We start from the raw sequence: 24,460 nt of genomic DNA on the forward strand, positions 1-24,460 counted from the left end.
AGGGAGAAAAAACAAACAAACAAACAAAGTAAACTACAAATCTAATGTTAATTTAGAGACATGAGTCTCCAGGATCACAGTTAAAAACAGGAGATGTTATTACCATCAAGGGGACCATGATTGATGACTGGCACTCTGACAAACATTCACCACGTGGCAGAGGACTGAGCTAAGACGGCTAATGTCTGAAACACCTTCAGACCTCTCCCTTTTGCAGAAGAGGTAAGACCAAACAGCATCAGAAGGCTGACAACATAGGTGTGTGATATACTGTATCAGAAATGACAATACTGACAGCATTGGCTAACTTCTTCAGTTAGCCAGGGTAAAGGACTGAAAAGTAACCCGATTAAAAGACTCCTCCACGGTACCCATCTATTACTGGTGAACGTTCATTTATCAGCTTGCTCTTCACCTCAACTCTGTGCCTAGCCAGTTGTACAAGCGTCGCGACTGCATTATGGCAATTTGCTCTAAGACAATCACTTTGTCTTAATGGAGACAGGTTATGCCAGCATGAGGTCAGGCTGACACCGGTGCAAAGTCAGGTAAACACCGAGTATCCCACTTTTTACTGGGATATAAACCTAAAAGGATTTTCAGCAGGAAAGCTGGCACCAAAAAAAAATAAAAATAAAAAAAAAAATCAGTACTCATATTCACTTTCAGACACTGGCTGTGCATATTCAGATGGAAATAAACGTTCCACAGAAACCTTCAGATACTTGCTTCGTGATCCCAGAAGCCTGTTCACGCTGCCTGTCTGCTGATGCCCTTACCCTTGACTCCTTCTTTGCTGTATTATCATCATCTACAGACTTAGTATTCTAAACATACCAGCCACCACAACTGAAGGACTTCTTTGCATTACAAATTGTAATTGCTCTGAATGCACTACTGGTTCTGCAACATAAAAAGGAACAAAAAAAAATAATCATTACCAAGCTTATTTCAACTTTACCGAGTTGAACTCAGGTGAAAAGCCAAGTCAGTAACCCAGGGTATACACTGATCAATTACCATATAGAAATATGTATCCTATCTGAAGGAAATCAAAATAAAAAAATAATAATAATGTAACCCATTATTCACTACCACAGTTTCAATTACAGCTGGGAGGCTAATTCAGTTTTTATCAGTGAACTGGCTCACGCCTTAAGAGATGCTTCTCAGAAGGCAACATAAAATTTGTTCAGATGCAGAATTTGGTTTGAAATCTGAAGCGAAACACCTCTTCATAGGCCTTCCTTCCACAAGTGTTTCCCTCCACCCCCCAAAAAAAAATCAAAATTGAAGTTGCTCCCTTTTGAAGATCAGCATTGTTTTCTGAGTATGATATTAACTTTTTTTTTTTTTTTAAAAAAAAAAACTTATTATGATTTTATCTGTGAAATACAGCTAGTGGTCACTCTCAGGGCAAAACCACCTTTCAGGGTGTTCAGAAACCACACAATGCTTTGTTTCATCAGTAAGAGATACAGCAGCGAGGTTTAACATGTGACACATTAATTTGTGAACCTTTCTAATGCTTCATGCATCAGTGCCATATGATGTCAAGCTGAATTCCAAGCTGAATTCACTCAAGGAAATAGAAGAGAACATTTCTTACCTGTAACTTTTTCCTCATAACTGTGGACTCCCACTACTGAAGATAATCTGTCAATTTAAAGACCTTTTTTTTTTAAACCTCCCACTCCTAAACCACTTAATATTACCACATAGGAAAGAAAAAGCAAAGAAAAACGTGTCTAATATGTGAACGGTTAAATGCCACTTCTCTTAGTCAGCTTCTGCATAGGAGCTTGGGTAGGTACCTCAAATAAAAGAGGAGACAAAAATCTGTTTTATGAAAAGAAAAGAAGAATCAAGAAAACATGGAAGAGAAACTGGTATTTTAAAACATTACAGCAGCAAAGGACCAGAAAAAATAACCTCTATATAATATGGCTTAGGCTATAATCTTCCACATTAGGTCATTTCTGCTCCATAAACATTCTCTGTATTTATACATTATATCCAACTGCTGCAGATATGAATACCCAACTAAACCAGACAATACCAGACAATCTTCCTTTCATCCTGAGACCCTTTATTCACGTGGTCCAGGTGATCTATAGCGCTACCAAGGCCTGTGCACTCTGCACTCTTGCTGCTTTACACTTTTCCACTTAAAAACCAGCAGCACATTTTGTTAGGACTGAAGAGAAAGGAGTAGGAAGGCTCACGGCGCAATTTTCAAGAGCTGAGAGTTACTTCAGCAATTTATCTTTCACAGCTTATCGGGATGAACATGTTAACAAGTTTCCATTTAAAAATGAGTCAGCCTACCCTCCTGGAGTAAGAACACAGAACTCATCAGATTCAGACTCTGGAGAGATTGCGCAGGTTTCCCTTACTTCCAAATTACTGAACTGAACTTGTTTAAGACCAAGAAGAAACAAATGTCCTTCCAATTACTTAGCAGGTTTTGCCAAGCAAAATGCCAGACTTAATCCCAAAAGAAGCGTGGTCCCTTTTCTGGTTTTATTTATTTAGAATTTAGGCAAAACCTGATCATTTTTTCTAAGAAAAATTTACAGTGGTTTTATAATGTTTCAGCTTTGATATAACAAAACTCATCATTTAAGTGTAGATCTCGATTTGCCCTTGGTGAAACCATTAAACCAGGCAGTGAGCTTTACAATATAGGAAAGCTACAATAAAGGCTTGGAAGAACAACTGTAAACTTAAAATTTCAGACAAATTTGTAAGATAAATAAATCTGAGAAAGCACTGAATAGAATTATTAAAGACCATGACTTTATAGTCCATTCATACAGTCCATATTCATGTTAATTACCCAACCACCTCTTCTCTCCCAAAAGGGAAGGCTAAGCAAACCCTTTGCTTTTACGGTACAGTGGGACCAAAGTCAGTTTACCTGGCATGCTCTTGGTTCCTCCTTCACTTAATCCTTCAATAATCTGCCTGCAACTGCTGTGTGACTACCTCAGATCTGATACAGGTCAGCCGTGGCTATCTGGAACCAAACTGTGTTGTATTTTGCTGACAGACACCCTAAATCAGCTGAAAGCTGCACAGCTGTCTTAAAACAGTTTCTGCTGTACTTCTTCGCAAGCCTTGTGGGCTGAGACTCAGCGGCATGCTCCAGGCTCACGCTTCTTCCAGTTTGGAGCTGGCTAGAAACTGCCTGGCTTGGGGTCTAAGGAGAAGCCTATGTGCATTCAACTGCGAAACAGGGTAAATCCTGAAGCTCTCCCAGCTCTTTTGCCAAATACCACCATCGGTAACAGCAGCATGGCAGCGGAGGCACTTTGACAACCAGCACCAGCTCCGAGCTACACACACGGCTCCAAAGCGGCCAGAAAACAGAAGCAAAACATCTCTTTGTCTTCCCTCCAAAAATAAAACAAAGCACTGGTGATAGCCAGGCCCTACTCCACACCCATCTGGAAACTTTGTGTATACACATACTTTTGTAAGACTCCACAGCATAAAAGCTTAGACCAAGGACTAAGATATTTAGGAAGAACAGTAACCACTGCATCCTTTAAATATAACATCCTTAGGAAAAGAGTGCTACAGAATTGAAGGGCAAGGATGTGCAAGTTCAGAGGTGACAGGATTTCACCATTTTTTTGTTGTCAGAAATTATTTGAGCCTTTAATGAAAACTGCAGTTGAAGAAACTCAGGTAACCACAATTCCTATAATCTACCAAAACCAGGCCCTAAGTTTTGGCAAAGAGGCTTTAAGTAGTCAAAAACCAGGCGTGCAGTTTTGTCAAAAGATAGGAAAAGGGAGGTAGAAAATGAGGGGGGAAAAAATCCATGTCATACTACACCTTTATTAAGCTGTTACCACTGAAGATTTTTAATGCTTAAGGCCCAATCCAGAAAACGAGGTCAAAAAGGCAGCAAAGCTTGCAGAAACCTATCTTAATTAGCAAAGACTGGGAACGACTGAAGACCTATTAATGAGCTCGCTGAATAGACATCATGTTGATTAAATACAGCGTGGGCAAAAACAAGATGAAGCTTGTTTCAAAAAAAATAATAATTTGAGCTAGTCGTTCACAGTGCTGGGTCATAAATTAACTAACTGCTTCCAAAACAAAATACTTCAACAATTTGCACCTCTATACACAGAAGCTCTTCACAAGGCACCAGGTGAAAAAACAAACAAAATTCAACAAGATTAAAAAACCCTCAAAGTATAAAGCATACGCTAAAAGCTTCACTTGGAAGTCTATTTGATTTAGTTCTAAGTTAGCAGGACTAGAAAGGAGTTAGGAACTACCAGAGCTTGTAAAAGAAGCTAGGAAAAAAAAAAAAAGGTGGATTTTTTGTTTGTTTAAAAAACAACAACATAGCAAGTATATAATTGACTTTCATAACATCACATACTCAAGGTACACGCTTAGATTTACCTAAATAAAGAACTAGATGTTAGATGGCAAAAAAAACCCTACTTTCTCTGCAGAGTTCACTTGTGAAGATTCAGAAGGAAGCCACTGTGCTGTCCTTCTGCAAGCAGACTGTAAACAACTGGCGCTTCTCAGCAACTCCCCAAGGAAAGCTGCTCTGTTCCCAGAACATGGCCATAGGTAGTGCTTGCCAGAATAATGCACGACTGTTCTGGGCTGCCCTGAAACTCTGCTTTCCTTCACGAGGCTGGACCAAGCAGGAGTTTCAGTGCCCAGTTTTTAGTTAACACACATACAGAAAACTACAGTTGTTAATTTGGATAATCTTACAGAAACAAGATTTCAAGAGCATTGGGTAAATAATATGCATGTAGAAGTTGACAAATCGTACCTGCCTGCCAGGGCTGAGCAAGAGGATGATGGCACTCCCAGAGGTACCAGTGCAGTCTCCTGGCAATGTTACAGTTTGCACCACAGCAGGCCGGTGTCTGCTCTGCCTATGCTGCGGCTGTGCACGTAACACTACTGGCTGAAATATAAAATCTGTAAGGAACGTGTTTTAATCGAGAAAAGGTACCAGAAAACATCTCCCTCTTGCAGTTTTCATTAAATCTTTGAACAGACTTGTCACAGAAAGAATGACCATGGAGGTCGTTAGACACTGCCTCGTATCAAACTGTACTCCACAGTGGCAATTTTTTTGTTTTATGTCACACAAATTCCAAGAGAAACAAACTCAGACTTTACTCCAGTTCACCTTGCTAAAGGAACACCGGGACTACCACCCAAGGATAAATGCAGTACTCCATCGTGACATAATACCTTTTTTATTACAATATCCAAAAAACTGAGTATGCAAGATTTAGGAGATCCTAAGATCCCCTTCTTCAGTCTCAGGAGTGTGCCATCTAAAGACTGTATATTTAAACCATAAAGGAGTTTAAATGTAAAGAAAAGAGAGAAATGCATTTTCTTCATAAACATTCTGTGTGTCTCTTCCTACCAATCACACCATCCTCTGTAAAACCTGAAGATTTCTTTCTGTAAAGCAAATATATATATAGTGTTGGTAGCCCGCCCCACCCAGCCCAAGATCATTTTTTTTTTTATTAATCTTCTGTATTAGTGTCAACAATCAGCTACAGATACATATTACTTTGAGAATTAAATACATAATTGTTTAATTCAAACAAGCAGAAGGGCAAGAGGAAAAAGCATTATGTGGATGGCACATTTGGTTGTAGATTACCAAAACATTCAGTCTTTACATTTCAATGATTCTTTCTCTAGTAATCAACTTTCAAATAAAATTTCTCTTTGTTGCAATTACAGACCAAAATACACTAGATAGTTTTCTTTTACTACAATCTTACCATAGTAGTTTAGGAAGTACTATTACAAAACGCTTTTAATTAGTGTACTCTTTGCGAAGAGTCAGAGAGGCAATGTAATAGCAGAGTACAGTGTAAAGAGTGCTTCTAGGAGCTAGGAGTTTCTGTAATATGGGAAGCAAAAGAGCTACAGAACTCACAGCCACAACCGTCATGTCTACTGCGTCTCACTCACTCAGCTGCAGCCTCAGTGCATTCAAGCTGTGCCCGGTGTCTCTTAGCGAAGAGTTCTGTCTGCGGGAGCCGCTGGAAGGGGGTAACACTGGGCTGAATTGCAAACCCCCCTCCTTCATCCGAGCTACCTCCGTAAACGTACACAGGCAGAGGAGGGGGGTTCAGAACTCGCTCCCGCAGGCGAGCGCTGGCAACGGCCACCTGGTGAAGGGCTCGACCTGAAAGGAGGGGATCTGAGATGGACAGAACTGAAACACAAAGGTAGGCAAACGAAAAAGGACAAATAACAACCAACAGAGCAAACACGTTGGAAAGAGCCTACTCCTTAAGCCTGCTTCAGATATTGCTCTGCTCTATAAAAGTGAATTTAGGACCTAAGGCTTGGAAGTTAGAAGAGGCCTGGGCGGCCGAGTCCATCTTCAACGTCACTGAAGTGCTTTCACAAGATATAGCTTTTCCCCGTGTTCACTGGTGAAGATGGGAGCCTTTTTGTAGTGTTCCACCAACTCATCCATAGTATTAAAGCGACGCTGCCCAATACAATAGACATTGTCCACGAGCTGCACCTTGAAATGTTTGTTCTTCCCCGATGCCTTTAGAGATACCGAGAAGTCACTGGGCTGTTGAGAAGAATTCAAAAAAAAAGAAAAGAAACAGAGGATTACACAAAAGTCAACAAAAAGAAGGCACGATTTTGCTGTTTCGGGAACAAACTGTGTAATATAGCTGATGGTGTAATTTATGCTAGCCTTTGTGCTCCACAGCTCAGTGCTTTAGCTACTTAAGAAACCCAATAGTCTATTATTCAATAAATAATTGCCATTGTTATTAACATGCACAGTTAAGTCAGTTAAGTGAAAGCTCCCCAGATGCACAGTCTGAAGTTGCCAATTACCTGACTAAATTGCAAAAATTACCTTAGTTCCTCCATCTAGAAGCACGAGAATGTCAAGCAGAAGAGAAAAAACTTTCATCATTTTGGTTTCTTTGCTAGTTAGGGTGCCCTGGAGAGACCAATTATTGCAATATCGCTTGGGTGAGGTGAAGAAAATCCCCCTATCACTTCTTTTTTTTTTTTTTTTTTAAATCCATGACCACTAGAGGGCCGTTCTTGCTTTGAATTGCAAAAGAATAAAAAAAGGCACCTTTTATCTTCATCACTACATGTATGAGAAATAATTTCTCCTACTGAGCACACCTTTTTCTTAACACGATAAAGCTCCAGAATTAAAGCACGAAACGCACCGTCAAGCCCCCACCCACAGAAGACAAAGTTTCAGCACTAATTAAATTATCCAGAACGGAGTAATTTCGCACGGTAAATTTCTTAGGTCTTCACAACAGGTTGCTTTAAGGAAGAGAAGGGACGATAGCCTTCCCCTTTCTGCACCACAGAGGCAGAAGGGGAGGAAGGTGCCAGCTCCCCGGCTCCCACCCTGCTCAGCACCCTCGCCCAGGCAGAACGAGACCCATGAGGCTCTCGGCACCGCTGCTTGGGGCTGAAGCAGAGGTGTGCACACACACGAAGCTCTGAGCAAGCCCTGGGATGCTGATGCTTCTGACGGTGATCCTATGTCAGAGGAAAACCAGCAGCTGGAGGGCCCTCGTTTAAAATGGAAGTTCATAACCTGAACCAAAACCATGCTTTGTTTGGTGTCAGAAACAGGAAAAGTCTTTACGACAACGGTTAAAAACCAAAATAATCACTTTGTGCTTCACAAATCTGTAATGTTTTCTAACCACGCAGTTGTTTCCAGTATGCTAACAGTATGGGGTTCTCCAACTTCCTTGCACTCGCTACAAATCGTCGCCTTTAGCCCAGCAAGGTCACAGCACTGACAAACAGAGAGGTGCTGGAGCAGCCCCTAGACCTTTCTCCCAGGCTTAGATCTTTGTGAGGTGGCCTGCACAACATGTTAAACCCATTTCCTGCCATTTTGGTTAGGCACTTTAATGAATGAATGTCCTCCCGAACTGCTGTCCATTCTTCCCAGCCTCTGAGCTGCTAATTAGATTCGTGCATAAAGAGAAGATATCGTTATTGCTGATTTTTTTTTTCCCGGAATATATGTCACAAAGTTGCTCTTTTCATCCCCTAATTTAATTTTTAAAATAGCGGAAAGGCTGATCTAACTCTTTTGAGAGTCATCATCCGGTGCAAGGAGATGGAGGAGCCTGAACAGCTGTTGCAAAAGCCCCGAAACCCCTTCTTGGCCTCCAATTAGGATACGAGAACAAACAGCAAAAGCACCCGGGCCTTGCGTTTCCTTTTATTTTGGTACTTTCCCACTGTAACAAATATGCAAAATGATTAAAAAGATTATCTCAAAAAAAAAAAAAAAAGATAAAAAAATCTGCACATCAAGTAGTGCTTTTAACACTGCTGTTCCAAAGTATGCTGGTTCGATGCAGCTTGAATCGGTTCCCTGCTGTCCTCCTTGGATCTGCTCCAAGCCTGTTTATTTTATTTACTGTTTAAGCTATTTTGTTTCAACTGCTGGCCAATTTTTTTTCTCCCTTCTCCCTCTTCAATTAATTGCTCCATTCGGGTGTTTGCACACGAACTTTTCCAGGGCTAAAAGCCTCACGCACGCTGAACAAAGGCGCATCAGAAGTTAAGCTTCAATCCCTGCGATCTACGGGGCTCCCGATGACAATGCAACAGAAGCACAGAGCACAGCCCCGTGGCAGGGAACCTGGGAATATTGTTGAACTGTCATCACTGGGGAGACCTAGACCTGAAGTTAAATCGATTCCTACCACAGACTGTTGAAGATCAGCTGTTACGCGTTTGCAGCTCCTCAGTTCAGGTGTAAAATTTCTGATGTTCTTTCAGAAACCTTTATTTTAACTCTTGCTTAAGGATTAAGGCAACGACAGGCTGCTGGTGCACGTGGGAGGCATCAGGCAGGAAAATGTTCCTTTATTTTACTTCGTTGGTCTTACAAGGGAAAACAAAGCAAACCAGGAGATTGTAAAATCTCCATCTGAGAATCAAACAAGACGCTTTTATCCTAAGTGGCGATGCTGGGAAAATACCCCGTTCTGAAAGCCTTTTACTGATCCCATCCCTTAACTTTCCCATTCAGTCCATTTTCTCCTAGCACCACCTTTCCCTCCATGGAAGATTTTCTCATTTTGCAGGTTAATCCGTGAGCCTGCTCCCCAGCTCCTTCACGTTACAAGCCCAGGTTTCCCTCGCTCCTCCTCCTAATTCAGTCACATAGACATTAAAAAAAAAAAAGAAAAAAAAAGAAAAAAGCAAGTCATAGCTCAAAGGTCTGTCGCCAGGCTGGAAAAAACAATCTGGGAGGGTTTAGACTTTGCTTATCTACCCCTCCTGTCCTATTCAGATACACACAAATACCTTTCTTCTTTCTGTAACATCCACCACGGTCTCAAGTAAACGTTACACAGGGAAGAAATGTGAACCAGCTCCATCGGTTTCAAACGTAGTCCTAATAAAACTCCTGTTCTTCCATTGAAATAAACCACTGGGATATATCCTCGAGCCTGTTTTAAAGCTAGGCTCCCTCCGTCTCTCTGCTGCAGTTGTCAATCACAGCATGTCACGGAGCACCAAGTGCTGCAGGTTTTGAACAGCTGCCGCGTTTCATCACTTCTACCTGATACTTGCAGGATTCAGACTCCAGGATAATAACACGGGACACCCCAAATTCTACCAAATTAGCACCTCAAAAAGCATACAAGCCCCCAGCCAACGCCTCGGTCCTCTGCTGTCGCTATGAAGCAGCCCTGCCTCTCTGGGGGCCCTGCATAATTTCAGGCCCAGCCGCAGCAGAGCGCAAGGAGCCCGCAGGTGCTGGCAGAAGCTCCCTTGGGACCCCAGGGCAGCAGCAGGATCTTCCTTCCAGATTTGCTCCTCTCCCAGCAGAACCCAAGTCCTGGATCTTCAAAGCACAGCTATCACCCATCCAAAAGGATCAGCCCAGACGTTGCCTTGTGCACGTGTTACAGTGAAAGCACAAACCCGACTCCTTGCAATTCAGAATGGGTAAAAAGTGGCTCTACAGAGACTCTGCAGAGATTAAATCTGCCTTAGTTGTTAAAGAGTGCTACTTAAAAGAGACAAACCTTTTATTTTCTTAAATCGGCTGAGCAGCCTGCAACAGGAAGCACAAATAAAGCCATCTTCTGTGCCCTGCTTCAGTCTCCACACCAAAAGCTAAGGTGACATTACCTCCGTGTACCAGAGCTGGCAGAAATCTCAGCAGCAGGTAACTGTGCCTGTTACATAAACTGCGGGCTTAAATGGTTCAAACAGGTTTGTGATTCTAATAATAGCATTTCGTAATTAATGAAGATAATCAGACTGCCCAAGAGTTCATCTCAGGGTATTCTCCAGTGCAGCAGCACCCCTTAGATCTGAGTGCAACCGAGGACAGCAGTTTTGGCTAAAGGAATCTGGCTGGGAGACAAACACCTGGTAAGTCAAATCTAGAGAAATATTGTAAAATATTGCATAGAGTCAAGTTTTAAATGGAAAAAAATGACAGTCTCCTGCTCATTCAGGGGAATGCAGAAGAACATAAACCCTCACCTATCCAAACAGAGCTCCTCATAGCTAGCAGCAAGCACAGAACTCAAAAAAAAAAAAATCTAAGACAGACTTCCTGTAATTATGTTATGTTATTATAAAGATCAGGCACAAGAACACCAGGATGACTCACGTTTATCTATGGGCCTCTTTAGAAAGGGAAAAACCCTATACATTCAGCTTTAATGGGTGGGTTCGTACTACCATGCAAGGGGAAGCACCGATCTGGTGGAAGATGGAGCAAATGGAGAGCCAACAACTTCCCTCTGCTCAGCCCCATCTTTCTCAGTGAGATTTCCCCTGATGCTATCGAGTGCATCAATTAGCTTATTAGATGATTCCTGGTACTTATGGAAAAATGAAAACAATCTGGCAGTCCCTAATACTTTTCTAATTAACGTACATTAAGAAATGGCACGATAATATAACATACATAAAAGATTAGGGCAGAAAAAATCTTGGGATATAGTAAAATATTTCTTTAAACCTAACAAAAATTCAAAGTCCCAGGCACCATCACAAGAAAGCAGGCAGCTTCATGCCTAACTACAAAGCCTCTCATTGCTTAAAAGAGCCACGTACGGGATCTGCAAGACCAGATCAAGATTGAAAAAAGAAAAAAGATGAGTTCTTCAAATCAGATTATTTCTTATTTTGTGTAAAAAACCTTGCTGTAACATGAACTGAGTAAACTCTCTGGGATTCCCAGAGGTGTTAGATGCTGAGAACACCGCAGTCTGAATGAATCTTTTGCCTCACAAAGCAACGACTTCCCCAGTAACAATGAAGAGAACAAGTCTGGAAATGCTTTGAACACCAGTGTGTTCAGTGTTATGATGCCATGTTAAATTAAAAGGTTGCCGTGTCCTTTCAAGGAAATGAGTTTACTCAGGATGTAGGCTGCTACGCGCAAGGAAATGAGGTGTAACGTAGTGGCCAGTGTGACACAGAACGCACCAAGAAATGGGTGAGCATTTCTGTATTTTAAGCAATGCATCCATCTTCAAACTGTCCAAGAGCATTGGCCACTACCAGCCAGGATAACCCAAAATGCAGAATCTGGATCTGAAAGTCAGCCTCCATCTGCTGGACAGATGGACCTGGCAGCCAAGGTGCTGGGCTGAAGGGACATCAGGACTGCTGCAGAGCAATTTAATGCTCACCAGCATCCTCCAGTAGCTTGCCCGTTTGGAAAACTCTGTGCCCTACCTCACTCTTGTTGGCTAAACAATCTCAGTTCTGTCAGCCTCTGTTTATAAGTCATGTTTTCTACATTTCTTTTTTTTTTTTTCCCCCAACCCCTTCTGGGTCTCCTCTGATTTATTTTCATTTAACCTGTTTTCCCCCTAGTCTCCCCTGATTTACTTGCATTTGTCTTCATTTTGTGATTACAGTTAACTAATAGGAACTCAACAAGAGAGCTTCAAAGAAAGTAGTCTGACAGCTACCTGTCTGCTGCAGAGAAAATCAATTGAGAAATGATGCCTGAAACTTACTCAGACAGTTTTCTCTGTCCAGAAAAACTCCTGGAATATTACAGATTTCTATTTTCATCAATACGATGTCAAAATTTCAGGGAATAAAGAAACAGTAATGGTGAAATACCAATGTTTTTCAGAAATCAGAAAGCATTGTTTCATTTGGATTTAGAATATTCTACAGAATTAACAATTTCTTTGTCTTTAAGCTGTTTTTCTACCATCACTAGAAGCCTCTGTTCATCTCTCTCGCCAGGAGCCAACATGCCAGCCAATTCCAAAGTTTAGTTGTTATATTAAAAATACAGGCTCTGTTAATTCAGAAGATATTCTGCTGGACTAGAAAGCTGCCTTTTAATTTATTTAAGGAGGGGAAAGAAGTCTTATTATGAGGGGATGAAATGCGTGCTACCTGTCTCAACCTGCCTCAGTACTACCTGAAATTTTGACTTCATCCTGGGACCTTTTCGGAGTAGTAGAAGTTATAATTCAAGAACAAAATCAGCGAGTGAAGGATCTGAAATATGCTTCAGAATATATCAAGAACCAAAAGAATCTTTACTTGCAGATTTGAGCTCAAGCATCTTTCTCCCTGTTACTTAGAGCCTGCTCTTCGTTTCATGCCACAGCCATGCCACCGCGTCCTATTGACTGGTTAATGAAATCACTTCTGTGAGGAACACTCCACGGGAGCAGCTTCTCCTCCGTTCACAGGCAATTATGATAAAGACTACCACCAGTTCTAACCACAGGTGATTTATGCAATCAATACAGTCTCCTGAAGACACAGCGGAGCCAAGAAGTTGACTCCGCTTTAAATTAAGTTCAAGGCAGTTGACGCTGCTTTAATTTTTATTTGCAACCCGCGCTGCCAACCAGCACAACCCACAATAGGGGGGAAACCTGCAACAACTATAGCATAAAGATAGATGTCTGTAGCCTCCTATATTTTGGCAGCTGTATCCCCTCAAATTAAAAGGCTGAGCGGATATAACTGTATTGATTTCGAATTTTTATATCTGAAGCAGCTAAATACTTAGGTATGAAACAATTTGTCCTCAAGGAATAATGGTCCTACAGTTGAAGCAATGAATGCTGAGAAGCCCCGATCCCAAATTAAGACTACATTTATCTTCAAAACATATCTATTTCTGTAGTGTTAGAAAGGTGTTTGTTTGGGAATTATCAAAACCTGTCATCTTTTAAAAATCACAGCAAAGGGATAATTAAATTTTGTGTGCTTTAACTATGCTTCCCCTGGCTTCAGCATACATATCACAGAATCACAGAATTTCTAGGTTGGAAGAGACCTCAAGATCATCGAGTCCAACCTCTGACCTAACGCTAACAGTCCCCACTAAACCATGAAATACATGAAGGGCCTTTCAGTCTAACTTTAAATTTGAACTTTCGGAATTATACTAATCCCTAATCAGCATTACTTACATCCCTCTGATGTCATCAAGGCTCAATTTCCAAGTAATACGAGCTACTCACTTGGCCTTTTTTGTTGTGCATCATAATCTTAACAATTCGATACAATAATAATTTTATCCTATTACAACCTAAATCATCTAAGTAGAGCAGAAACACATGAAAATGTTTTTAATCAATAGTTTATATAACCTACACTATTAACCTATGTTAATTAAAGGCAAAACAAAACTGATCAACGCAAACATCCCATTTTAAATTAGCTTTAAATTCAAATTAAAGACTAAATTTGCACTTTGCAAGATCTTATTTTTTTCCTTGGGAGTGCTGTAAATTTCAGAAGGACTGCATATGAGGAACACAGGAAAAGTCGGATGGAAGCTTTAAGTATCTAGTTTCTTGTCTGCTAATTAAGAAGCCTTGGATAATACAGTCCGTAGCTGTTAAATTTCAGTGTAAATGTCACTGAATTTCTGTAAGAGACTGATTCTCGCACTCAGTACACGTATCAGTTTGTAGCACTGCAGCATTGCTTGTTTCTTTACGGATTAAAAGCCTTTTTTTTTTTTTTTTAGGGAAATGGTCCTGATGAGCTTCCACAGCTGTTAAGCCAAAAATTATGTCTTACAAAGACCACGGCGCTGAACAGCACTTACCGAGGATTCACTATCTCTAACAAGGAAGTCTCCTTCCACTCCCCTCTCATTTAGGGCACATTCTGCTTGATGTCGGGTAACATTCCCATAATACCACTCTCTTCCAGCAAATCGTCCGGTGGAAGATGGTCCCGTGTAGCTTATCTGAGGTGGATGGGAAGTGTTAATGGTGGGACCATCGCTAACGATTACTACATAGTTTTTAGGAACAAGACCAATTTGCCCTCTGGAATTTTTACATTTCCACCATTCTGGGTCGTTTTCTGGCTTTTCAATGACTTCCATTGTTTCCCCTTTTTCAAAATTGAGCTCTTCTTCTGTGACGGAGCTGAATGGGTACAGTGTCTGAACAACGTGGAGAACTTTGGTGCCCTGGCCGTTACTCATGGAAGCGCCTTTCCTCAAGCTCAGGAAGCTCGGTGAATCTGCAGTGGCCTCCTCAACTTCCTCCACCACATAGTTCGAAGGAAACCAGCCGATCTGCCCGTTGTAGCTCCCTCTCCACCAGCCGTCGCTGCACTTCTCCATGACGATGACCCGGGACCCCTTGACGAGGGACAGTTCATCCTCTCTCTCCGCCACGTAGGCGAACTTGACGTAGGCGGGAATGTTGAGGTCGTAGATGCGGTCCGCGCTGCTGCCGTTGGACGGGTACTCCGCATCGGTGCTGGGAGTGGGCGAGGCGTCGCGCGCGCTCGTCTTCCTCTTCGTTTTTCCCAAGCCTGTTAAAGAAAAGACAGAAGCGTGAAGCGGTCACTCAGCGTCCTCCCCGTGCCGCGGACGGCTCCTGTGTCACTCCGCATCTCAGCTCGGTATCGGAGAGCTCATTTCCAACCCTGCAGACAGTCAGGAAACGTCAACACATTTGAGAGATAATCTTTAACATCAAGCTTACACACCATTAGGCATGGTGTAACTGGCATTAAAATTGCTCTCCTCCCTTCCTGACAGCACCAGAGCCTTAACACACACTTTAAAACGCATACTTTCTTCATTATGAACATTATGAATAGTAGTTTTGCATAGCTCGGTGTTATATCTAAAAACCCAGTCAACTGATCATGCCTTTTCATTTCAGTGATAGCTTTAATCTGGCTCAAGCAAAACAGGAAAACAAAAACCCTCTGCAAAAATAAACGAGGAGAGCGATAAAACTTTCGTTTCTCTACAGATTACGTTCTGCTTTCTTCATTCTTTGCTTCAGTCCCCAGGCAGCTACAGCTGCGACCATGTCCAGCTGCAAGCCCTCTTGTGAATCCTTCGCATCCTCCTCCAAAGCCCAGCCACGTATGGTAGAAGTGCAGACCTCACAGTGAAGGTGACTATTTGAATACGCTCCTCCTACAATGTGCAAGTTCCCCCATAACTCTCGTGGCTTCAATTACAGCATGAAATACAACAGACAGGATAAACACCAGTATCATTAAACGTGTAACTTTTCTTTAGGGGCCATGCTAATGTAAGTTTACATACGGAAGGAGGGCTGCACAATTCACTTCCCAACTTTTGCAGCAAGGACTGCTTAACAGCTTATACATAAACAGAAAGATAAAGTGAGTAAAGTAGCCTGAAACCCAGCTCTGAAAATTGAGAAGATAAATACAAAAGATGAAATCTCATTATATCACAAACCAAGCAACACCCAAAATGTCGTGCCTTGGACAGAACACAACAAAAAATCAACACAAATCAGGGCTTTTGTACTTTTCTTCGTGCTTCGAGGTCCTTGCCGGGAGAAGAGAGACTCACTTGAGAGGCAATGAACGCAAACTGATTATGGAAGACTGCATGAAAAGGACAGGACTTTTGTTTCTTTAAATAATCTCACTGGAAGAAGATGCATGCAATTTTGTTTTAGCAATTCGGGGCCAGTTAAATCGGGCCATGCCACTGCTGAAGAGCGTGTGCATTTTATATTTCTATATATACACGTCCACACTTACAGAGCAGAATAGCTCATTTGGAAGGGACCTGCGGAGATCCAACTGCCAGACCACTTTGGAGCTGGCATACAATAAATAAATTCTGCAAAACTATTTTTTCTTTTGTTTTGTTTAGAGCAATTGAAACTATCAGGCATATTTCACAGGTTTAGCCAAACACCACACACCAAAAGCGGAGACGTGACCACAAACGTAGTGCCTGCTGCAAGTGCTAACCATGTTAACTCCCAGCCTTAACATCTCGGAAGACGGCAGAAAATGACGACGATCCTAAAGAGTTTCCTGACCTTCCCGAGCAGTTCCTTGCTTCCTGTTGGAGCCTGCTTACATCCTAATGTAATTCTGAGCAGATAATTGGAGCTGACAGCCGGTGGCTGCCCTTTCGGGCAAAATGACAGCGACCCACTTATTGTGCTGGGGGAGACAATCGCAGGAAAACGGCGCCTTTACTCCAAGCGAGCCCTAATCGGAAATTGGCCAGGGGCAGATCTCTGCCAAGAGTGAAATTTTTCATCAGTTCAGAGAGTGTTTTCAACCAAAAGGCAAGGAGGTGTAATAGCACAGCTACGGGGCATTAAGTTGGGGTAATATAATCAAACACAACTTGAGGGGCGTTTAGTTAGGAAATCCTTGTCACAGCCTCATGCAAAACAAGCAACTGCATCTCAACAGATCCAATCCACACAAAACCCTGTGCTAACATTGAACCTTTTCAATTAAAAGCTTAGGCTTTGATGAGCTTTGTAAGGGAGATGTGCAGCACCACACCTTGGGTTACAGCAGGAGAACTAATAAAGTGAAAAAAGGGAGCAGATGATGGAGTGGCTGGCCAGAATGTGACTACTTAAAAGTCAGAGCACCAGAGATAACTAGAAAATACAGGGATGCAGTGTGATAAGAGAATGCCATGAGCAGAAGTATCTACAGAAAACAAACAAACAAAATGTAAACAAACAATTAGAAAAAAATTGTCAAAAAAAATCATCAACCTGAAGTCTGATAAAGGTGACTAAACGTTTAGGAAAAGGTTATCATCCGCGCACTTCCTTGGAGTTTCATAAGCTGCATCTTTTTCCACAAACTTTCCAGTGCTGTGCCTGACATTATCAAGATGCCTTTCCATTCTCCCCATTTGAAACAAACTATGACCGTGTAGGAAAGAAAAAAACACAGGAATTTTGCTGGTTTTCTTTAAAAGTTAGGGCAAAGAGAGTTTTTCAGTTTGAGCTCTAACATAGCCAAGCGTTTTAAGGCTGACAACACGCCCTCTGCAATAGCAGCAAGGTGCAGCGAAACCTTGGTTTCCCACCAGCCTGGTTAAGGTGAGGACCACCCCGAGCCCCATCGGCAGCCAAGCACAGCGGAGGGCGCACGCGGCGTTATCCGCTGCTATTTTTAAGGCAAGGTTGTACCACCCGTAGCCACGTCTATGGCAGAAGAGGAAGCAGGTTGTTCTGCAAGCACAGCGAAGGAAATCTGCTCCTGTTTTTCTCCTTGCACCGCCTGCCGCACCATTCCCCGCTGTCTGCCCCGTCTCTCAGCCACAGCCCCCTTACCAGCCGGCTGCCTTGGCTTCTCCGCGTCCTGCTGACTCCTGCAACCCCTGCTGCAGCCTCCAAACTGCCTCCAAACTACCTCCATCTCCTCACTTGGGGTTTTGCCGGCTGGCCACACGCTGTGCACGGCTCGCTGTGGCTCCCCCAGCAGAGCCACAAGCCAGGCTTGCTGGGGCTGGGCTTGCTGGTGTCAAGAGGGGACACCACAGCGACCCTCCCAGCCTCTGAGCTGCGCAGAAGTCCCTCCTTTGGCTCCACCAGTCTGTCAGGTTTGCTTGAAACTGGCGGAGTTATCGAGGGCAGGCAGATGGATGGCCAGTGACAGCTGACTGTGTGACAGCATGACTAGCACAAGCCTCGCTTCCTTGGGAAACGAGACTAAAAATACCAGTCAGTAGGGTGGCCGAGCAAGAATGAAGTTAGGGCCAGTGTAAATCTCACATACATCCATAACAGAAATCGTAACTCCATTAAAAAAGTGCACTCTAAGTGTAATCTGTAGAAGAATCAACGCTGCAATTGCTTGCTGCTACCAGAAACCTTCATTTATAGCTATTTATAAGGGTACCCCTATTCCTGTCTCCAAACTGAATGAAGCCCATGTGAGGAATTTCATGGAAAATTGAACATTTGGGCACTTCAGGAGTCACATCTGGATGACCTGAGTACTCTTGTGAGTGCAGCCATCATTTTGGCCTTCTTCCTGTCCTTGTTGCACTAGCAGATGTGCTGGCATTAAAACACAACAGTATTTGCACAGACCAACTCACTGGTCGCCGCTCACCTGAAATGACAATCCTGGGTAACACAACTGATCGTTGTGAAGAGAAATCCAGAAGGATGCATTGGCTTTCACGTGAGGAGAAAACGAGTGGGGGCACAGCAGAGAGCCCCTTTCATGTTAGGGTGCCTAGCAGGAAATAACACTGTCCGTAATTTACAGTTGCCCCATGCTAAACTAATTCATTTTTATTTCTTACGAACAAGTTGCCCAGGACTGTGAGCAGCTTTAACGTTTAGGTTGATATATTGCTGAGATTAAAAACAAAACAAAACAAAAAACTGGCTGGCACCATTTTTAGAGTATGTTCCCATCCATAGAAAGGATCCACTGCAAATCTTTCTTCTCTCTACAGAGAACCATGCCATCTGGCCCCAACACCCCTAGGGAGACCCAGACGCATGCCTCCCACCTCACCTACCCTCTTCCTTTCCTCTCTCAGTCGCAGATTTACAGAGCAGGCTGTTTTCTGAGTGGCAGCACGGAGGAAGACCTCTTTCGTTTGAATTTGCTTCCTGTCTCCCCTGCCTCATTGGGAAAGCCCAACCTTGCACACTTTTGCTACCAGCTTGTCCCTGCTGCGGCACCTGGGTGTCCTGCAGTTGTATCCTGAACTTCACAAAAGGGGAATTTCCTCCCCATCACCCCTCAGACCCAACGCTGTGGCACTGTCAATTCTCCAACCCTCATCTGCTGCCCCTGGCCACACAACGTGCCCAAAGCTTTGCTGACTGGCAGACAGTCAGTAGAGATGCTCCTTACCTGAGCAGTCCAGCCTAGAAAACAAAAAGAGGATTTCACTTTCCTCCTCCTGCCTCCAGTAAAGGCACTAAAGCGAGGCTGCTTGGCTACATGCTGTTCTGAAAACTGCTGCTTAGGGTAAAAGGTTGAACTGGCTTAAAATTGCATCCTACTTTACCAAATGTGCACACAACGCTTGTATACTAGTGGCAGAAAAAAGCCCTTTCTGAAAGCTTCTATTCCACTTGCTAATCGTGGTTTATATTACTCACCGTCTTTGCCAGACAAACGCCCATTTACAATGCAGATCTATTTGCTTCGTTTCAGTAAGAGTTATTTGCGAAGGCTTTTCATGCTCCTGCACGCTGCTGCCTTTGCCTGAAAGTGATGAGCGGCCACGTTCTGCATCGTAACTGCTTCTCCTCGTCCCCAGAGGTGAAAAGCCCAGATTCACTGATGTGGCTGCGTAATGCATCTCCGCTGCCTTATCAATACTTCCATTTATTTTATTGAGTTCTCTTGAAGAACAACGTGCACTGCACACCGGAGGTATTTGTAGTCAAATTGCCCAGCATCCCCACACCCCAAGACTGCTCCCTAAGTTTTACTACGGCTCTCATCTAGCTTAACATTAAATAGACCAAATACAGCTGCATTTCTTTTCCAAAGGAATTTGAAGGCTGTTTCATACCGCAAATACTGACTTATCCATTCCTCCCATCTTACGTGTATCAAGCCAGACAGCTCCCAAAGCCCATTTCTGAAACATATTTGGCTAGTGAAACTAGTGTCACCTGAATTCTTACAACCTGTTCTTTCTAAAACATTCTCTGATTTTAATACATAAAGCACAGACAAAAATATATTCTGTAGCTTACTGTATACCAAATCAACTTATCAACTTTACAGTAAAGAAAAGAAAGAAAAAAAAAAGACGACCTTGAATAAAAAAGCTGTAATAGAGAAAAACTGTATTGCTTTGAGAAATCATCAAGGCAATGCTAAACCGTTTCCCAACCAGAATTTCTCAATCGAGAACTCATTGAAAGAGACCATGTCACTAAATATGCTACATATGATTACTTAAGAAACCACCAAAAACTTATTATTAAAATATCAAGAACAATTAAATACTTTTTTTTTCCATTGGCCTCCCCTGTTCCTCAAGTGAGTGAACTTTAAACTCTTAAAAACGTTGCAACAACAACAGAAGTGCCTCAAAACAACAGAGTTCTTGGAAATGACTTCCTCTTTAAGTGACTAGATTTCTACTAAATGGTGTCCTTCAGATACCCTGTACCAGTCACAAGGAATGGCTGAGGCTGTCGGGGCCCTGTGGAGGCCACCAGGCCCCAGCCCTGCCCCGGCAGGGCCACCCAGCGCAGGCTGCCCAGGCCCATCTCCAGGCGGCTTTGGAAGGCCTCCAAGGAGGAGACCCCACAGCCTCTCTGGGCAGCCTGTGCCAGGGCTCCTCACCCAAAGAGACTTCAGTAACCAGGTTAGTAACCCAAATCAACGCATTATGCAAGGCTCTGTCAAAAACTGGCCTGACTGTAGTGAGGTAACGCAACCCCCCAATCTTGATGCATCAGCCAAACACCGACATCTTCTTCGGTTCCCTGCTGTCACCAGTCCTGGTCTTGGGACTTGAGCCTTGTGGTCTGCAGGGCTGGGTGACTCAGTGATTTCATGTGATTAGAGCTATTGCCCAACTTCCCAATTTGGGCTCGGTGACAACGCCTTTCAGAAAGATACTTCATTTCAACACTGCTGGTCAATAACAAATGGACTAATGCATGAAAAGGAAAGTATGAAAAGAGATGGGAAAACAATGATGTCTTCAACTACTGCCTTAAATCTTACCCACTCCACCACAGCTCTCATGCAAAACTCAGATTTTAAACACCAATGATGATTCAAAATATATTTATGGGAAAAAAATATAATTTAAATAAAAGGATCTCCCACTGGTGTTGCAAATAACTGAAATTTCTTTATATCACTGGTAATTTTCTGAATTTAAAAAGTAAACTTTCTTGTAAATTTTTTCATACATCTTTTAATATATTTCAATTTGTGTGCTCTCCTTTTAAAATAAAAGGCTTTAAACAGTACTATTTGCTTTACGGTTCAAAATTCAGCACAGAAACCATCACAAAAAACACGAGCAGAGTACTACTTTTTTCATGAAACTATTTTCATTTTAATCTGATTTTTTTATTTAAATATTATTTTTCGTCCTGAAAGTAAACCCATTATAATTCAAATTGAAACCAGGCACTCCAGAGCTGAACAATGTAGTGTTACATAATCTATTAAGACAACTTATATTTATGTTCAAGCAAAACATGTTTGTGGCTGAAAAGCGTAAGGAAGCCAAATGAGCTAGCAGAAATCCTGGTATAAATACCTAGGGCAAGAGCTCATTTAAATCCTTAATAGCAACAGTAATCTCTGAACGAGTTAGTGAAATATTGTTTGGGAAAACATTTCCATCGATTTCAGTGACTTACATAAAAAGTTAAGAAATTAATTTCAGCTGAAATGGAAATAAAGTTTTCTTTCCCCCAAACATAAAACCATATATACGGAACAGATCTTCTACTTCTAAAATCCAAAAAGACAGGGTAACCAGAGATTCCCGTGCAATTTTCTAATTATTTGTTTGGTGTTAGATGCAGCAGAAATGAGCAAGATCGTCAAAAAACACATTTATTTAATCAGCATTTTAGTTTAAAGGTACTTAAAATCATGATTTTTTTTTTTTTTTTTTTTTTTTGCATTTAAACAGAATCGCAATTCTGCGTGGCTTCACACACACGGAGCCAAAACAATTCCCCCTTTCTGTTTACCAAATAAGTTATTCATTTCCTTTGACTACGGCTCTGAATAAGTGCATATTAATGCATACAGCTAATAATTATCCAAAATGTACAGTGCCGTTCTTAAACAAAACCCGAATTATTTCAAGAAAGAAGTAATTAACTTTTCAGGACAATTCTTCAGAAATACATAAACCAATTTAATGTAACTGCTTAAATGAATTCAGCCACTACAGAGGTAAATATATTAACTCTTTGACAGCTGGAATGTGCAGATCACACGTTCCTGGAGCTTTATCCTAGTGGTTATTATCTTTAAAACTGTAAATTAACTTTGCTTCGCTATTAAAAAGGCATTCGGTAGACTGAAGTTTCTTACATTGAAGGGAAAGAAAAAAGTTTCTGCACATGTCCAATCTGCAACCTCCCACCTCCTTCTCCCCCTCCAGCTCCTGAAGCAATGCTCGAAGGCCAAGTGTCCATACGGGACAGGCGGTATTTCAGATGATCTCCATCAACAGCATGCTTTTTAAAGGAATTCGCTGCTGTAAATTCCCCTCCAAAAATCTTCAGCTGAATTTGTGCTACAGAAACGAAGTCTCACAGCTCTTGTAATGATTTTTTTTTTTTTCCGTGCTCTTTAAGAAGCTCGATATCAAGAAAAGTCTCGCTAGGACAAATCAGAAAATGGAAACTCTTCTTTAAATGTCAGCGCCAAGTTCTGACATTTCTACAGCCCGGCTGCTTTATTGCTGGCTGCCCACCCCCACCCTCCCCTCCAAATACAGGAAGAGGCATTGTCAAAGTTTCCCACATATCAAACGCTGTGTGCTACGGAGCTTTCCACGAGAAATCAACCCGACAACTGCACGAAAAACAACGACTTTAATTCTTTTTGTTTAGGTTAAAAGGCTTCCATCAACGGCCTCGTGTCTGTTCTTACTCCAGTGCAGAAGTGAATTGGATTAAGTCTTACTGGGGAAAATTGAAAGGGCCTTGGGATTTTAAATTCCCCGTGGAACCAAAAAAAGGCACATAAAATGAACGGGCTTTGTTGAAGTCACCAATGTCTGTGGTTCCCATTTCTGCCTACAAACTCAAAGACAGCCTACTTTAAAATAGAGTCTTCGCTTTCAAACAGGATAGTTTTAAAACGTTTCCACCTACTTTGTAATCTGAGTGAGGATGCCCTACTGGGTTTCGTAGGATGCCCTGGTAAGAAAAAAATAACCAGGACTACCTTAACCTACAGTAGCCCTATAATTCTAGGAATAGGTGAAGAGAAAAGGATTTCTAAGGTATGGGAAGAAGGCACGGTAGCCCCACAGGGCTTCCAAGCACCTTCTCTTCCCTTGATGTAGAGAACGAAAGCTGCAGATTTGTCTCTCCTTCGCAAATATTCACAGAATATTGACAGACCCCCCTACAAAACCAACCAAAACAAGTATGGAGGAGGTGCTCCAATGTGTCTACCCCAATACATGTGCCTATCCCTCAGTATATATATATATATAAATATATATGTATTAAAATAAAATAGATTAAAATAGATTGCATTTCCCATCTGCCTCCAGCATTTAATGTAAAGATGATTTGCATTCAGATAGCTCACATTTATTAGATGAAGTAGAAGTGGATACAAATGAAATAGCTTTGGATAGAAATCCAACTTGCTACCATGAACACACACAACCTTTCTTTATTTTTTAAAATAGTACTGTAAATAGAAAGGTATTTGGTAAAGGTGTACAAATAGCCTCAATGAGAGATGATGACCCTCCAGCTTGAAGGCTCTTGAAGATAACTGAGAGGGAATAATTATTTTTTGGATACAGGTGAATATAGTATTAACATGGTATTTTCAACTATTGGTAGCTCAAATTTGTTCTCAATTCTACATGTGAAAATGGAAGGCTTAATAGGTGTTACAGATACAGATTGAAGTTCAGATCATCAAGCCCAAATCTAATAAGATAAATTACAAGACACTCATCATACAGCTCCTCAGCTCAAAAAAAAAAAAAAAAAAAAAAAAAAGGTTTGGAGATGATGATGCAAACACGGACTGAATAAGAGGAAACTCTCAGCATCAAGCAGCATAAGGTAGCCCATCGTGAAGCTGCCACGATCAGCAAGTCTTCCTGTTAAGAATGTTTTAGTCCATCTGGCCCACACCCAACACCTGAGGGTGCAAGAATCAAAACCAAGCATGATGTAAATCCGCAGCACTTTACGAGAAGGTCAGACTGACAATGCCATAATAAACTAAGATTTGCAAGCACTAAGTAGCAATGCACAAGAAAATCCAAGGCGTTTTGTTTTCCCTCTCTCCTTGGAAACCATTTAGGAGCATCTCACAGACGGTGCAATTTCATTCAAAGCCCCTTTTATGAAAGGAAAGCAAAGTAAATCCCACCTTTTCTTTACTAACTTCCTCTCTGAACATCAATGTCCACAGCTTCGTTAATCAAGGGCTCTCAGGTTACTTGCTACTACATATG

At 41.9% G+C, this 24,460-nt stretch overlaps 1 protein-coding gene across 5 annotated transcripts in view; it reads right to left on the minus strand.

Moving 5' to 3' along the window:
- Positions 1-5,047: 5,047 nt before the first annotated feature.
- The window catches only part of NCK2 (NCK adaptor protein 2), an 83,279-nt gene continuing 63,866 nt past the window's right edge, over positions 5,048-24,460 (minus strand). Inside the window, exons 2-3 of one of the 5 annotated variants that reach the window (XM_082761152.1) lie at positions 14,117-14,838; positions 5,048-6,610 (exon numbers count right to left, since the gene is read on the minus strand). In XM_082761152.1, the coding sequence (XP_082617278.1) occupies positions 6,416-6,610; positions 14,117-14,838 (917 nt within the window). In that variant the 3' untranslated portion in view covers positions 5,048-6,415. The remainder of the gene's footprint in view (positions 6,611-14,116; positions 14,839-24,460) is intronic. The other 4 variants (XM_082761151.1, XM_082761150.1, XM_082761149.1 and 1 more) reach the window with 4 other exon arrangements.

Source organism: Aythya marila (genome assembly GCF_965140915.1).
Source record: "Aythya marila genome assembly, chromosome: 1".
NCBI classification, from domain to species: domain Eukaryota; kingdom Metazoa; phylum Chordata; class Aves; order Anseriformes; family Anatidae; genus Aythya; species Aythya marila.